Raw genomic sequence first — 13,217 nt, forward strand, 5'->3', positions numbered from 1 at the left:
AGCCTAGACTCTAAACAGCAACAATTCATTGAGCGTTGTATACGTAGTGTTAGTGGCAGTAAATGTGACTGCAAACACCTCCATGCGCAAACGGGAAGACTTCGATTGCTCCATCACCGCCTTCGGGGTAGGTATATTGTATCACTGTACACTGTACCTTTTGCGATGGACTGTCAGGAATATTTGATACTCAAACTGCCATTATGGTGACCACCAACCGATTGCAACCCACACTAAACAGCAGCAACGCAGCGCAGGGCTAGGTCAAGCGCCTGTCCCAACGCAGGTTTGAGCGGCTTCGGGCAAATTGGCGACAGCAGGCTAAAATTCAAGAACTAGAGAGCGGTCTGCGTAGAACAATGAAAGAACGATTCCTTCTTAAGGAGCTCCAACATTTCCTAGGTACTATCCCTTGCTCCAAGGAAGTAAGCTAAACTCAACTAAACTGCCGTATGGGGCACGTGGGTTGCGGATCCAAGATAATCTACCCCTTGACCTTGATGGAGATGCACATACACTTGTAAAAGTGAAGGAATATGCAAGGTAGAGGAATTGTCTGTCGCTTTGATGCTCCCATTATTCCACCTGGAGGCGCCGCCGTCTCGAGGCCCGTGCCGCCGTGCGCCTACCGATTACCACCGGTCGATACTGTGGATCTCTTCTCAATTCTTCAGTAGAACAAATATTCGAGCAGAACATTTCTATTCTGCTACCTAGTCAGTACTTTAATATTACAGCAACGCCTCATGCTGCCGGTGTAACAGAAACTGCTGCTTTTGCCGAATCGAGGCCATCCACCCATACAATACTAGCGAACCATCATGCGCCCATCGCTCCGCTTGCTAAATCATAGTTTTTCAAATGCCATTTCACCTCTACAACCATACAACTCTGAAAAACAAGGGCATGTAGTCCGAACATTTAGTTTAATCTGGTGGCACACCCGGGAAACCGCCGCTGTCCGCCAGCGACGCACGGGTGGGTGTTTCTAGCTGCACACGGCCTGTGTGCAGAATAGGGGAGAGGACATTTTTAAATTGTTGAGTTCAGTCTAAAATAGCAACCCAATACAAAGGCGAATGAAATTCAGATACTATATTTTCACGGAAAAACGGTGTCTGCGGATCAGCCCTGCTGGGCACTGGCTGGTCGCAGTTCACGATCGAGGGCTGCAACACCACCTGCTGCAGCCCCCGTTTGTGCCAACTCCTTCCTAGATGCTATTGTTACTGAATTGGGTCATATTTGGAGCACGTTTGTTGTTTTTACTTCTTTTTCCCAGTTCCCTGTTGACGCCTGCGGCCGTCTCGAGGTTGCGGCTCGGCCCAGCTATTTGGAAGTGCATATGCGCAGCTTTTGCAGCTGCAGTGGCATTCTTCGTTCGCCTTTTGTTTTTCAAAACAAAAACAAAAGACTCATCCCTTGCTCCTAACTGGCCCTTTGGGGGCGTGCCCCATGGCGCCTCCTCAACTTCGATTGGCAGCCGCGCATCACATTCAGCCACACACGTCGTCTTTGCTTGGCAGTTGAATGCCCTCGTGGAAACCGTACAGACATTCCATACTTTATAATCCAAACTGAGTACTGCAGGAGCAGCAGCACCACTTGGCCCCTATGTGTACGAGGGCGCCGGGCTCGAACATACGGCGAAAGGTTCAGGTTTTAGGTTATCCGATTGGTGTTCGGCAGCAGAGAGCTGGGTTGCTGAAAGTTACCGCGTCGTTCGCGAGTGTCTGTAGGAGGACCGAAGAGTAAAGGAAACGTCAGACTAAGGAGCACGTGCAGCACGACTGATTGACGAGTCGCAGCAACTAGCAAGTCAAGGCGCATCTTCCAGGTGGAGGAGGACCTGCAGTGTATGCCTGTACTTCTCAGTACGATGCCGTTGGGCTGCCTTGGCAAGCTGCTCAATCAGGTGCGCCCCCAGCTCTAGAACCATCATCAGCAGCAATAACGGACTTGCAGGTGCCCTTCGATTTCCTCCGTAGCGTCTCGGCCACTTCCATAAGAGTTGTGCTTTCACGAAACGACTTGTTTGTTGTCGACTTGTTCGTTGCTTCGCCTTCATTACGAGTTCATCGATCCACTTTCATGGAAGTTTAGCGTGGCCTGGCGCGTTGAGAGGAGGGGCACTAGGGACACTCCCAGGGGCCTTCCTTGCGTTTTTTTTTGTTTGTTTTATTTGTAGAACATTTTCGTCATCTGCCGACATGGGGAACCAGTGCTGCGCCGGGCGGGATGTAAGCGTCGAGTGCATTTGAACAACATAAACAGCAGCAGCTGTAACTGCAGCAGCAGCCACCAGCAGTGGCAGCAACTGGCGGTAGAAGTTGCAGCAGCAACACTAACGGGAGCATCTAGTGCTGCCTTCTTCTCACGGGTGTATTTGTGTATGTGCTATACTTCGATTTGCTTTGTGTTATTGCTGTGGTCGCATTGCCTCATGCAGACCGCATACAAGCGGAGGGCTCAGGAGAGTGAATATGGGGACCACCTGAAGAACATGCTGTCTTTTGGAGCAGGTACGTCTCTTCGTTGTGTGCGTTGGGAGGTTGATTAGTGCCAGTGTGTCGGCGCGTTGCATTGTTCCTGTTTATTCCTGCTGGTGTTTGTTGCTTGTACCTAATTCACTGCGTACAGCAGTTGTCTGTTCCTTGTGTTGAATGAGCTCTAGTTTGTTGGACCCTTCGGGTTTTCCGTTCCCGTTTTTGCCATAAGCCTCCTCGACTGTCCTCCTCTTTTTCTCTTTTTACGTAATTGTCAACAGCATCCGCTCTCTGCGTTTTTGTGGGCGCAAAGCACGCCCTAGTTCACAAGGCGGCATCTGATTGGCCGCACCGACAACTGAACAGACGTGGAATATGACAGCACAGATGAACTAGCAACCGTACTGAGGAGTAGACAGATTCAAATAAACGAGCAACTCATTGACAAATGTGTCAACAGCTAAGCATGAAGAAGTCAGACGAACATTGTGCACCCTTGTTCTTGCTGTGATGCAGTGGCTGACGATGTCGTTCGCTTTGATAGGGCCTACGACAACGGGGATATAGCCGAGTTTGTGCGCCTGTGCAACTCCACTTGCGAGGTAAAACACGTGGAAATGCAAAGGATTTATCAGGGCCCTATGGTTTTTGCACGAAGATTAGGGGGACGTTAGATGCAGAAGAAAACATGCATGTCGTGCTTTTACGCCTGTACTTAAAGTTGTTTCGAGGTTAACAGGACACTATGTGATAGTGCATATACGTGCATACAAGCACCTATTTATATATCTGTGTGTCATTTGCAGATAGAGAAGCTAGAAGACCGAATGCATCCGTGGGCTGCAGACCCTGAGACAATTGGGGCTTTGGCAGCAACTCAGCTGGCAATTTTTGCTTCGCGTGAACGTAAGCATCACACATGAGTCCCATGCATTGTGTGGATTCATGCACCCACCCAGTACCCCTTTTAGTGATGCAGTTAGAATCTCGTGTGAACAGCAGGTTGTGTGTTGCAGCAGCTACAGCTGCTGCCGCCACTGTTGCTGTTAGCACATCCTCGGGAATTAGTGCTGCCTCTGCTGCTGCTGAATATGACGCTGCAGTTCCTTGTTGTTGTGCTGCTGCCGGCAGCAGGGCCGGCAGCAGCAAGCGAATGCGGGAACAGCTTCTGTTACTGCTGGCACAAATGTTGCTCTTGCTGCCGTTCATTTCAACGGAAATGTTGCATATACATGTGCTGCGACTACGTTGATCTTGTTTACTCTGCAGAGGAGCCTCATTTGAAGGATGAAATTCGTGAAGCTGGAGGCATTGAGGTGCTGGTTAAGCTCTTGGCATCGAAGGTGTGTTTGCATATCTCTTACAGGGAAGGCAGAACCTTTTGCTGTTCATCTGGAAATACGTACACATATGCGTATCACAGTATCGTTTAGTGCATTCGCCCTTGTGCATTTGGCTTTTCCTTTTGATTGCCGGCCACACCATAGAGGATGACCAGGCATTTTTTAGTGCTTGTTGTAAAGCATTGTCTTCTACCACTCGAAGCACATCGTGTTCGAAATCATGGAATGCTGTGTGTTTCAAAAATGAAACCGTCTTGTTTACTTGGTTACATCGTTCGGCGCTATTGCTTCGTCATGAAGAATCATTACCCGCTCGTTTGATGATCACAGTCGCCGGCATTTAGTTGAGGACAGCCAAATAGGACCAGTGTAAACAGGCCTTGATGCATTTGTGAACATTCAGATTGCAAGTTCCTAAACCCTTATTTTGGTGGTTGTGTTTGCAGGAATTGGACAGGAGGCAATCTGCAGTTGTGGCGCTTTCATTTTTGTCTGTTGATAGTGAGCGTTCCTTGTGTGTGGCTTGCTGTCTGTAACCCCCGCTTCGCTGCCGTAGTTTACTTCAGTTAGCTCGCGGCAATACTGCATGTGAGCTTCATGTCGCTGCTGCTTCTGCTGTTGCTGCTGTCGGGCTTAGACAATCAGAACTGCATTGCCATGTACAACGAGGGAGCATTGCCGCCTCTGATTCAAGGGATGAAGTCCGACATAGAGGGCATGCGGGCGGCCTGCGCTCAGACTGCGCGCAACATTTACGTTCTGGGTAAGGGAAAAACAGCAAAATATTTGGGAGGCACGGCAGGAAACAGCGAGGAGTAACAGCAGAGGCTCTTAGAGGCAACTAAGCACAACATAGCGCAAAGGAATGCTGTGCAAGCTCAGCAACTACCAGTGGTTCACTTTTCTCAACATGCAACCGGTATACAAACATCTGTATCCGTACTGTATCGGCTTGTTATCGCATGCATGCACTTGCATACATGCATTACCAAGCCACTGTGGCATTTGATTGAAGAGAACCACCAGCAAAGTGATATTACGATAACGCTCCATGATGTTTGGGCCCTTGTTCCCATGCATAGCTGCAGTGTATCAGATGGGGCAGTTACGGATGACCCAAGGACAATCGGCCCCAAGGACATTTGCTTACGTGCATGTATACACGCATAAACAGCAACAGAGTGAGGAGATACAGTATCAGTATTGAATGCATTTGCTTATTGCAGGCCCGAAGCAGCGACGCGCCTTCTTGAAGGCAGGAGGCATTGCACAGCTCGTGCGGTTTTTGGATGCGTAAGACAGCAGCAAGCAATAAGGCTGTGAAGAAGTGTTTTCCAGAATATGAAGTTGCCAGTGTTCATAGCGCGTGCATACACTCCTCTGTAACCCGTACATGCGGTGTTTTCCCGTTGATTTGATGGAATTGCAAGCTGTTGGCGTGAAGTCCGTAGTGGTCTGCAGAGCGTAGTAGTCTGCAAAGCCCATCTGGGTATGCAGGGGTTTGCATTATATTTGAACCTATTTGTGTATTTGCATGTATACTGGTATTATCACCGCTGTTTTTGCCTTGCAGGCCTCCAAACGCCAAAAATCTGTACACTCAGCTAGAGGCGATTTATCACTTGGAGGATTTCATTGCAGAGGAAGGCGGGGATGACGTGCCTGAGTTTGTGCAGGCGGTGAAGTCGGCGGGTGCCGTACAGAAACTCATGAAGCTGCGAGATGTGGGGGGTTTCTGCTGCCTGTTGTCTGCTGTTTGTGCATTTTGTGGTGTTTCCGTCCACCTTTATATTTCCAATTGTCTACCCATTTCTCGTTCTTGCGTGTGGTGGGTTGTGCGCTTTCTTCTTTCCTGAATTATCTGGTGTCTGTCCTATCTCTCATGGTGCCGTCTCATGGGTATTGCTGCCGGAATCACCTGCAGTGTACTTTTGCTGCTTCTGCGCTTCAATAGCCCCAGTTGATTGACAGAAGGACAAGGGGCCCTCTGTAAAGGCGCTGAATTCGCTTCTTCGCTTGCAGCTGCGCCGTTCATTGCGTTTAGACCAAATACATTGAAACGATTGTGCCGTCGCATCCAGAGCCATCTAGGTGTTCGTTGTGTTTGTGTTGGCAGTGTCTCTCCATCGCCTGATTTTTGTTTTATTATGCCGCCTTCTCGCATTTGTTCGGCTCCATCGTGTGCATGCACATCTGAAGGCCCAAACACCAGTAGCCGCCTTATCCTGAATTTAGCTGCCACCACCTGACCTTCTCTCCTTTCTACCGCTGTGTGACCTGCGCTGCGCAGCACCAAGATAAAGACGTGGCGGACGCCGCGGGCTTGTTGTTGGTTCGTCTGGCAGACTGAACAATGATGTTGTGCAAACCACAAGTCCTCCGACCTAAACCCTAAACTGGCAGCCCACAAGGCAGACAAACTGGCGGCATTAAGCAGTTGCTAGTCTTTCTACCCCAAGCCCCAGTCCCCCCGTGCACATGCGTGCATGCATGCATGCGCATGCCCGGAGCAGTTCGGGTGCATGAGTTAGTGCAGTTGTTGAGTGCTGTCTATACAGTCAGTCAGCTTTGGTCTCTGCGGTGCGCCAGTGGGTTGACCCTGCAGTCCTACAGTGCCTTTTTTTGTCTACCCTTCAACTCCAGAACCCTAATCAACCTCCCTTCATGTTGGTTTGCTCTGCTGTCAAGCAGCTGTGGGGCGCCCACCAGCTTGTCAAGCACCAACCGGGCTAGCTGGTGCAGGTCATCTGCACGCTGCAGCTAGTCAAATACGACACCCAGCTAGCTACGATGACCACCACTAGGAGAAACATCAACGATAGTCGCAGGATCGGGACAGCGAGCAGACGGCAGCGACCGTAACGGCAGAAACTGTACAAGGGGAGAGATCGGCAGCAGCACAAGCAGCAGAAACAGGGGTAGGAAAAGACAAACTATAGAGAGCAGGGACAGAGGGGACAACGGAGACAAAACAGCAGCACAGACAGCGGGGAAAAAGAGGGAGGAGACAAAGTCCGCGTTCTGGACACAGGTAGGGGGGAGAAGGTTGTCGTTACTGGAGTTGGCCTGGGGGTTGCTGCATCTGCTGTCCCCAGACAGCAACACCAGCACCTCAAGCCAATGACAAGAAACATTCGAAAAGTAACACCTTAAAGCTAAGGGTAGGACGGGAGGGAGGGGGCCCCAGCAGCTCGGCGGCAATAGCAGCAAACAACAAACACAGGGGCAGACAAACCCCCCCTCTCCTTCCTCTATCCCTTACTCGTCCCCCCTTCACATTATCTGCAGCTGAACCCGCAGTACTTAGTACAAGCACCGTCAGCAGCAGCAGCAGCAACAACTTCTGCTGCCGTAACTGCTGCTGTTTACCATGAGCGTACACTGCATCAGACTTGCAGTGCGTCCATGGATTGGACAAATACACACAGCCAATAAACAACACCCCCCCCCTTCGAACACTCCCTCGCGAGCAGCAAGTCCTCCCTTACGCAGGTCTCAACACCTACCCCAACGTCACCGAAGTTTTGCTCTGTGCTGCATCCTGCTGCTGCTGCTGTTACGCCAAATAAGCTCTACTATAGGACGACAAACGACCGCTGCCGCGAGGTGTAGAAGAGGGCACTTCAAATATGCTCAGACGGGCACCTGTTGGTTGCACTATCAATGGGCAGGCTGCTGCTGCTGCTGCTGCTGCTGCTGCATGTACTGCAGCATCTGGTCATGCCCCATCTGCTGCCCCCCCGAAGGATTGGACATTGAGCTTAAGAAAGACTGGTAATACTGCGTGTACAGCTGGGCCAACACCTGCGGATCAACCGAGGCCCCTCTCTGTGCTGCTTGCTGCTGCAGCAGCTGCATCACGTACGCAGGCACAGGCTCCTGCTGCTGCTGCTGCTGCTGCTGTTGCTGCTGAGGGTACATGTAGCCCTGCTGAGAATACGGCTGCTGCTGGCCTCCACTGTAATCTTGATTCGTTCCCTGGTGGTACTGAGGAGCAGCACCAAAAGGAGGCATTCCATGCTGCTGCTGTTGCTGCGGTTGCTGCTGCATGGGGTTAGACGAATACCCAGTGAACCCTTGTTGGTGCTGCTGGTGCTGCGTGGGGCCCATCCCTGCGCCTCTGGGGCCCCCATACTGATTGTCGCGGGGCGGCGGCCCTCCGTCTCTGCCAAAGGAGTTGGAAGGCCCTCCCCGGAAGCCCCCTCCCCCGCCAAGGCTATCTCCGCCGCGGTGTGTCGCAAAGCTGTCGTAGGTGGCGGGCCCCTGGCCCCCAGAAGGCCCTCCTCTTTGGTAGCCCCACTCCTGAGGCCCTCCACCTCGAGTGGGTTCTTTGTGAGTCCCTGCCCCGTTCCAATCTCCTGAGCTGTAGTTACTGTCGTACGCTGGTCGGTGGCGTTTCGAGCCGCCCGGACCCTCGGCTCGGGAGTTACCCTGAGGACCCCCGGGGGGGCCCTGACCCCATTCTCCAGGGGGCCCTTGCGGGCCCCTGCCTTCCCAGCTGCCTCCGCCCCACGCTCCTCTCCCTCCACTTTCCTTCGGCATCGAAAACGGGGGAGGGATACCTCCTGCTCCAGCTCTGTCGCTCGGCCCGAGGCCCCCTCCGGGAGCTCCCCACCCTGTACCGTTGGAGCTGGGAGGGGGGCCCCAGGGACCCCCCACAGATGGCGGGTTCGGGGAGTGCTGTTTAATGGCGTCGTAGAAATCGCGAGGCGGGCCCTGACGACCCGCCCCCGGAGCCCCCCCCCTCCTGTCATCAACAGGTTGCTTATACGCTTCTTTAGGGCCTCCCATCCGGCTGTTGTCTGCATCGGCCCTCCTGGGGAAACGCTTTGGTGTGTTGTCTGCACCAGGTCCCCCTTTCCAAGGCCCCTCAGGCTGCGGGGGAGGCGGAGGTGGCGGTGGGGGGTTCCCACTCCACTGGGGGCCTCCAACGAAGGGCGGCGGAGGCGGGCCCCCTGGGCCCCCCACCATTTGCTTCCTGCCACTGCCCCTTGGGAAGCTGCCGAAAGGCATGTTGTCTTGGGGACCCTTTCCTGGACCCCTCATGAGGTGGGGAGGGGGGAGAGGCCCCCCAAATCCCGGAATCGGGAAGGGTGGCATCCCAGGAAGAGGGAAGGGTGTCATGATCCTTTTGGGTCGTGGAGGGCGTTGGAGGGCCCATGTGACAAACGAATTGTCCAGCTCCTGTCCGCGCTTCAACAGATAAGGTAAGAAATCCAGAGTAAATGCATGCAAGGGCTGGCGCCGGAGAGAGACCAAATCAGCACTGAGGAGAGTAGAAAACGAGAATGGATCCGCTGCCTGCAGGTAAAGGATGTAGTGATAACTCAGCGGCTTGGTGCCCTGCTGCTGCTGCACCTGCTGCTGCTGTTGTTGCTGCTGCTCTTCTTGTTGCTCTTGCTCCTGCTGCTCCTGTTCCTGCTGCTGTTCCTCCTGCTCGTTGTCCTGCTGCTCGTGCTCCTGTTCCTGCTGTTGCTGCTGCGCCGCCTCCTGCTGCTTCTGAGGAGCGTTCTGGGGTGCCACGCCGACCCTGCGCCTTCTCTTAAGGCCCGCCTTCTTGGAGGCTGTGGAGTAGCGCATGTGTTCATTGATGTCTTCAGAAGTGATGACGCGGAAGTCGCATAGACGGAGGTTGGGGTGTAGACCCAGTAAGTACACCAGCGCCTCCTCAGGTGCCAGCAAGGCATTTGCAAGAGGTCCAAGCAGCACCACCCCGTTGTTGGGGATCGTCTCCGGGATCGATGGCAGCTGTTGTAGCTCCTCCTCGCTAAGCACCACTTCCGTCTTCTTCTGAGCACCCTCTCCTGCTGTCCCTGTTGATACTTCCTCCTTGACCTCCGCCTCCCTCTTTGTCTCTTCTTCCCCAGCCTCCCCCTTCTCTTCAGCCTTCTCCACCTCCTCCTTCTTCTCTTCTTGCTGCTCCTGCTTCTGCTTTGAGGGTGGCTGTTTGCCCCGGATAAGCCGTTCTCGCTCGGAGTCAATGTACTCTACGAGTTTCTTCTTGAAGCCTTCTGGTATGGGAAGGTGTCTTGGGGCATCGTCGGCTGCTGCTGCATCCGCTGCAGCAACATTTATGATACAGCTCCCTTTCTGGAGATTGACGCCATCTGCCGTTGCGTTCTGTGCAAACACCGCATGGAGCTCGGGAGCAACAAGTGCCGCCTTCAGCTCATCGGAGAATCCCTGCTGGTGCAGCTGCTGCAGCGCCGCAACAACTTCTTCTCTTGCAATAGCCTGCCCTCGAGCAGTAGCAAAGACCTGTTGTGCTTCAGCAGCAGACAAGCCCAACAGAGCCATCATCAAGGCGCATAACATATACCCTGTCCTGTTCAATCCGTGGGTGCAGTGCGTCACCACAGCGAAGCGCCAAGGGCAGCTGCACCCTGGTCGCACAGCGGAGGACCCTTGAGGGCCCCCCTTCTCGCCCCTAGGGGCTTCTGATGCACTCCCACCCACAGCACTGCATGCGGCACAGTCAGCAGACGCCGCCCACTGCTCAGCTGTGCGTACACCGTGCATTGTGAGGAGGGCGAGCAGCTTGAAGTAGAGCAACAAGCCCTCATTGGTGGGAACTTCTCCGCCCCCCTGACTCTTGTGCCAGAAGACACTGATGCCGTCACGCCGTAGCATCTGAGGCTCGTAGTGACGTTCTGTCAGACACAAATTCACTACCGACAGCAAACGCATGCGGCCTTCATCTATCAAACACTCAGATCCGTTCCCTATCGCCCGACGACCCAAAAACTGCTGCTGCTGTTGGCCTTCGTCCGCCTGCGGCTGATGCCCCTCTTGTTGCGGCGTCTTCGCTTCTTTGTTGTCCTGCTGTTCCTGTTTCTCTCCTGCAACAGTTTGGCCTGCTGCAGCAGTTGATTGCCGCTGCTGTCCCAAGCGGCTGGCTCGAGCACCCATCCCCGCCCTGCGGCGCTGTGCTCCATCGAACTGCTCCTGTAGACCCACCGGGGAGAACGGGCGGCAACGAAAAAGTTGAGGCGCGAAGGCGACAGACAAAAACGTCTTGCACGGTAGCAGCAGTAGCTTCTCCACCATCAATGGGTTGGGTGTCACGAATGGAACTGCAGCAGCCTCATCTTGCTGCCGTTGTTCCTGTTGTTCCTTTTGCTGGTCATCTTCTTGACCTTCTGCGTCACTCTTTTCTTGTGACTTCTCCTTGTCTCGTTCGGGAACCACCAGTTCCCCCTTCTGCTTTTTCTCGGCAGTGGCGCGCAAGTCTACAGCCGCCAAGAAATCTGAGAAAGATGCCCACTTCTCTGGGAGAGGGCCCCCTGCCTCTCGCCTGCATGTACACCCTACGGTGTCATGCAGCCAGCTGCAGTAAGCAGAGGTCCGCCAGGGACCACCGCAATTGCCATTAACGGAAGTGCGGGGGAACTGGTCCAAAGTTACAGCTGCTGCAAATCTCTTGAGAGGCGAGCGGCGATTGTCTCCTGCGCCCTGGCTTCTCTCCGGAAAGGCCCTTTTCCGTTGCATCTCAACTGTCTCCGCAGCTCCAGAGGAGGCTCCTTCCCCTACAGCAGCACCAGCACCTGCTGTTGGTGGGGCGTCCTCTGTCTTGGCCTCCTCGGCCTCCTCCTCCGCCTCTATTCCTTCTTCCGATGCCTCTCTTGTTTCTTCTTCTACTTCTGGGTCTACTGTCGCCTCTTGCGCTTCCGCAGCAGCGGCCGTCAGGTCCTCCTCCTCTTGGTGCTCCTCCTCCTGAACCATAGTAGCAGCAGCATCCTGTGCATCTGTCTCCGCATCTGCAGGATGTGTCAGTGACTCGGAATCAGGCATCTGCGTCTGATCGTGGGCGTCAAGCTGTTGGGGAGACGTCTCATTGGTGAGGGGTGTGGCTGGTGGCAGCTCCAGCTGCTCTTGTTCCTCTACGGGGGCACAGTTTGAGTTTGTGGACGCTGCTTCTTTGGATTTGGAGCTAGAGGACTTCGATTTTGAAGTCTTTGGTTTCGAAGATGTAGAGGAATGCTTCTTCGTCGAGCTCTTGCTGGTCTTCTTCTTCTTCTTTTCCGCAGCCTGCTTTGAGGGGCTGCCCGCAGGAGGAGCAGCAGCAGGCTCGGCCTCTTCCGTCATGATTTAAAACACCAAAGACAACACAAAAGACCTTCTAGGCAATAAACAAAAGAAAAAGGGCACGTGTTCTCCTCTTGCGTACAAGGTCTGAACCGCCAGGGCACAGGGCGGCCGGCGTGCGGGGAGGCGGGAGCTGCGAACCCCCACGAAGGGCGCTTTGGTCAGCAAATTAATTCGCTTCTTAAAAACGACAAAATCATGAAGAAAAAACGAAGAGGAACAGAAGAAGTAAAGGGAAGAGTAGTTGCCCGCCGGCGGCGCCGCGGGACTGAAAGGGCTCAGCACGCGTGCGAGTTCTGAGAGAGCACCTGTAACAGATCGGGCTCTAAATAGCGCTCTCAACACGATTTCTGCAGTATCATAAACACACACTAATAAAGCAAAACATTTGGTCCAAACGTAACTCTCTGGGGGTTGACTACATGCTCCATTTTCGCACTGAGCGCTCCTCTGAACACCGCAGCATCCTCGCCGACGCCCAGATCATAATGGGGGAACTACAAGGCCTGCAATGTACAGACAGCACGGACTTTAGTATCCCAAAAGAAAATGCACTGTCTGTTGTATGCCGACAAGCCGGAATTGACTACAATACCATTTACCGTTGCATCCCCTCGTGAACTGCACATCGTAGAGAAGGGGAGACGGGGCCGCTGTGATGAGGGGCGCAGCGAAGCGTAAGATCAAGTCTTTATGTAGATTTAACAGGAACACACGTTAATTTATAATAAATAAACAGCCATAATGTGCACGACCAAGAGATTCCCCCTATTTAATTGCCAAATGACCCAGGCGTTCAAATTCAACCGTCGCGCAGGATGGGGGTTCTGCAGACCTCACGTCTCGGCACGTGCAGAATGTCCGAGGAACAGTGCTCATTTTTCACAAGGTTTGATGAGTGCACTTTTGTATTCAGTAAATAGAAAAAGTCACTTCGCCTAGCTTTGTCCCCCTGCACTCTCCGTAGCGTGCTCGGTGTGAGCTTGGTCCAACCTGGGTTTCCGGCTGCACGTAAGCTGGCTAACGAGGACCTCTGAAGAGTTTAACCGCTGCATAACAATTGTTTATGATGTTAGTGCATGCATAAAATGGAAAATTGGGCATACTTGCAGGTGAATTCCCCTTTCAGAAACGGTTGCAGCACGGCGAGCATGGACATATTGCATAACCTGCCCCCCCTCCAGCACCTACCGCAGACCTTTCCTCCTCCATGTTCCCAGGCCGCCAGGAGGTTAGATGAACGGTTATCAGCTGTTTTGGCGAGGCGTTTACTTTACAGCCTTTAACACAATCATAGCCCAGG

General features: G+C 53.3%; 2 protein-coding genes across 2 annotated transcripts; one reads left to right on the forward strand and one right to left on the reverse strand.

The window, feature by feature from the left end:
* Positions 1 to 1,614: 1,614 nt before the first annotated feature.
* Positions 1,615 to 6,179, forward strand: EMWEY_00009620 (armadillo/beta-catenin-like repeat-containing protein, putative; the record flags this gene model as incomplete). Its single annotated transcript, XM_013482460.1, has 12 exons — positions 1,615 to 1,735; positions 1,876 to 1,915; positions 2,189 to 2,240; positions 2,450 to 2,522; positions 3,003 to 3,088; positions 3,293 to 3,392; positions 3,756 to 3,829; positions 4,276 to 4,330; positions 4,467 to 4,592; positions 5,056 to 5,122; positions 5,403 to 5,553; positions 6,120 to 6,179. The coding sequence occupies 12 exons, from the start codon at positions 1,615 to 1,617 to the stop codon at positions 6,177 to 6,179; spliced, it is 1,005 nt and encodes a 334-aa protein (XP_013337914.1).
* Positions 6,180 to 7,489: 1,310 nt separating this feature from the next.
* Positions 7,490 to 11,914, reverse strand: EMWEY_00009630 (hypothetical protein, conserved; the record flags this gene model as incomplete). Its single annotated transcript, XM_013482461.1, has 1 exon — positions 7,490 to 11,914. One exon carries the CDS (start codon positions 11,912 to 11,914, stop codon positions 7,490 to 7,492), a length of 4,425 nt encoding a protein of 1,474 aa, XP_013337915.1.
* Positions 11,915 to 13,217: the final 1,303 nt, after the last annotated feature.

Source organism: Eimeria maxima, genomic scaffold (assembly GCF_000499605.1).
Source record: "Eimeria maxima Weybridge genomic scaffold, Emw_scaff63, whole genome shotgun sequence".
NCBI classification, from domain to species: Eukaryota; Apicomplexa; class Conoidasida; order Eucoccidiorida; family Eimeriidae; genus Eimeria; species Eimeria maxima.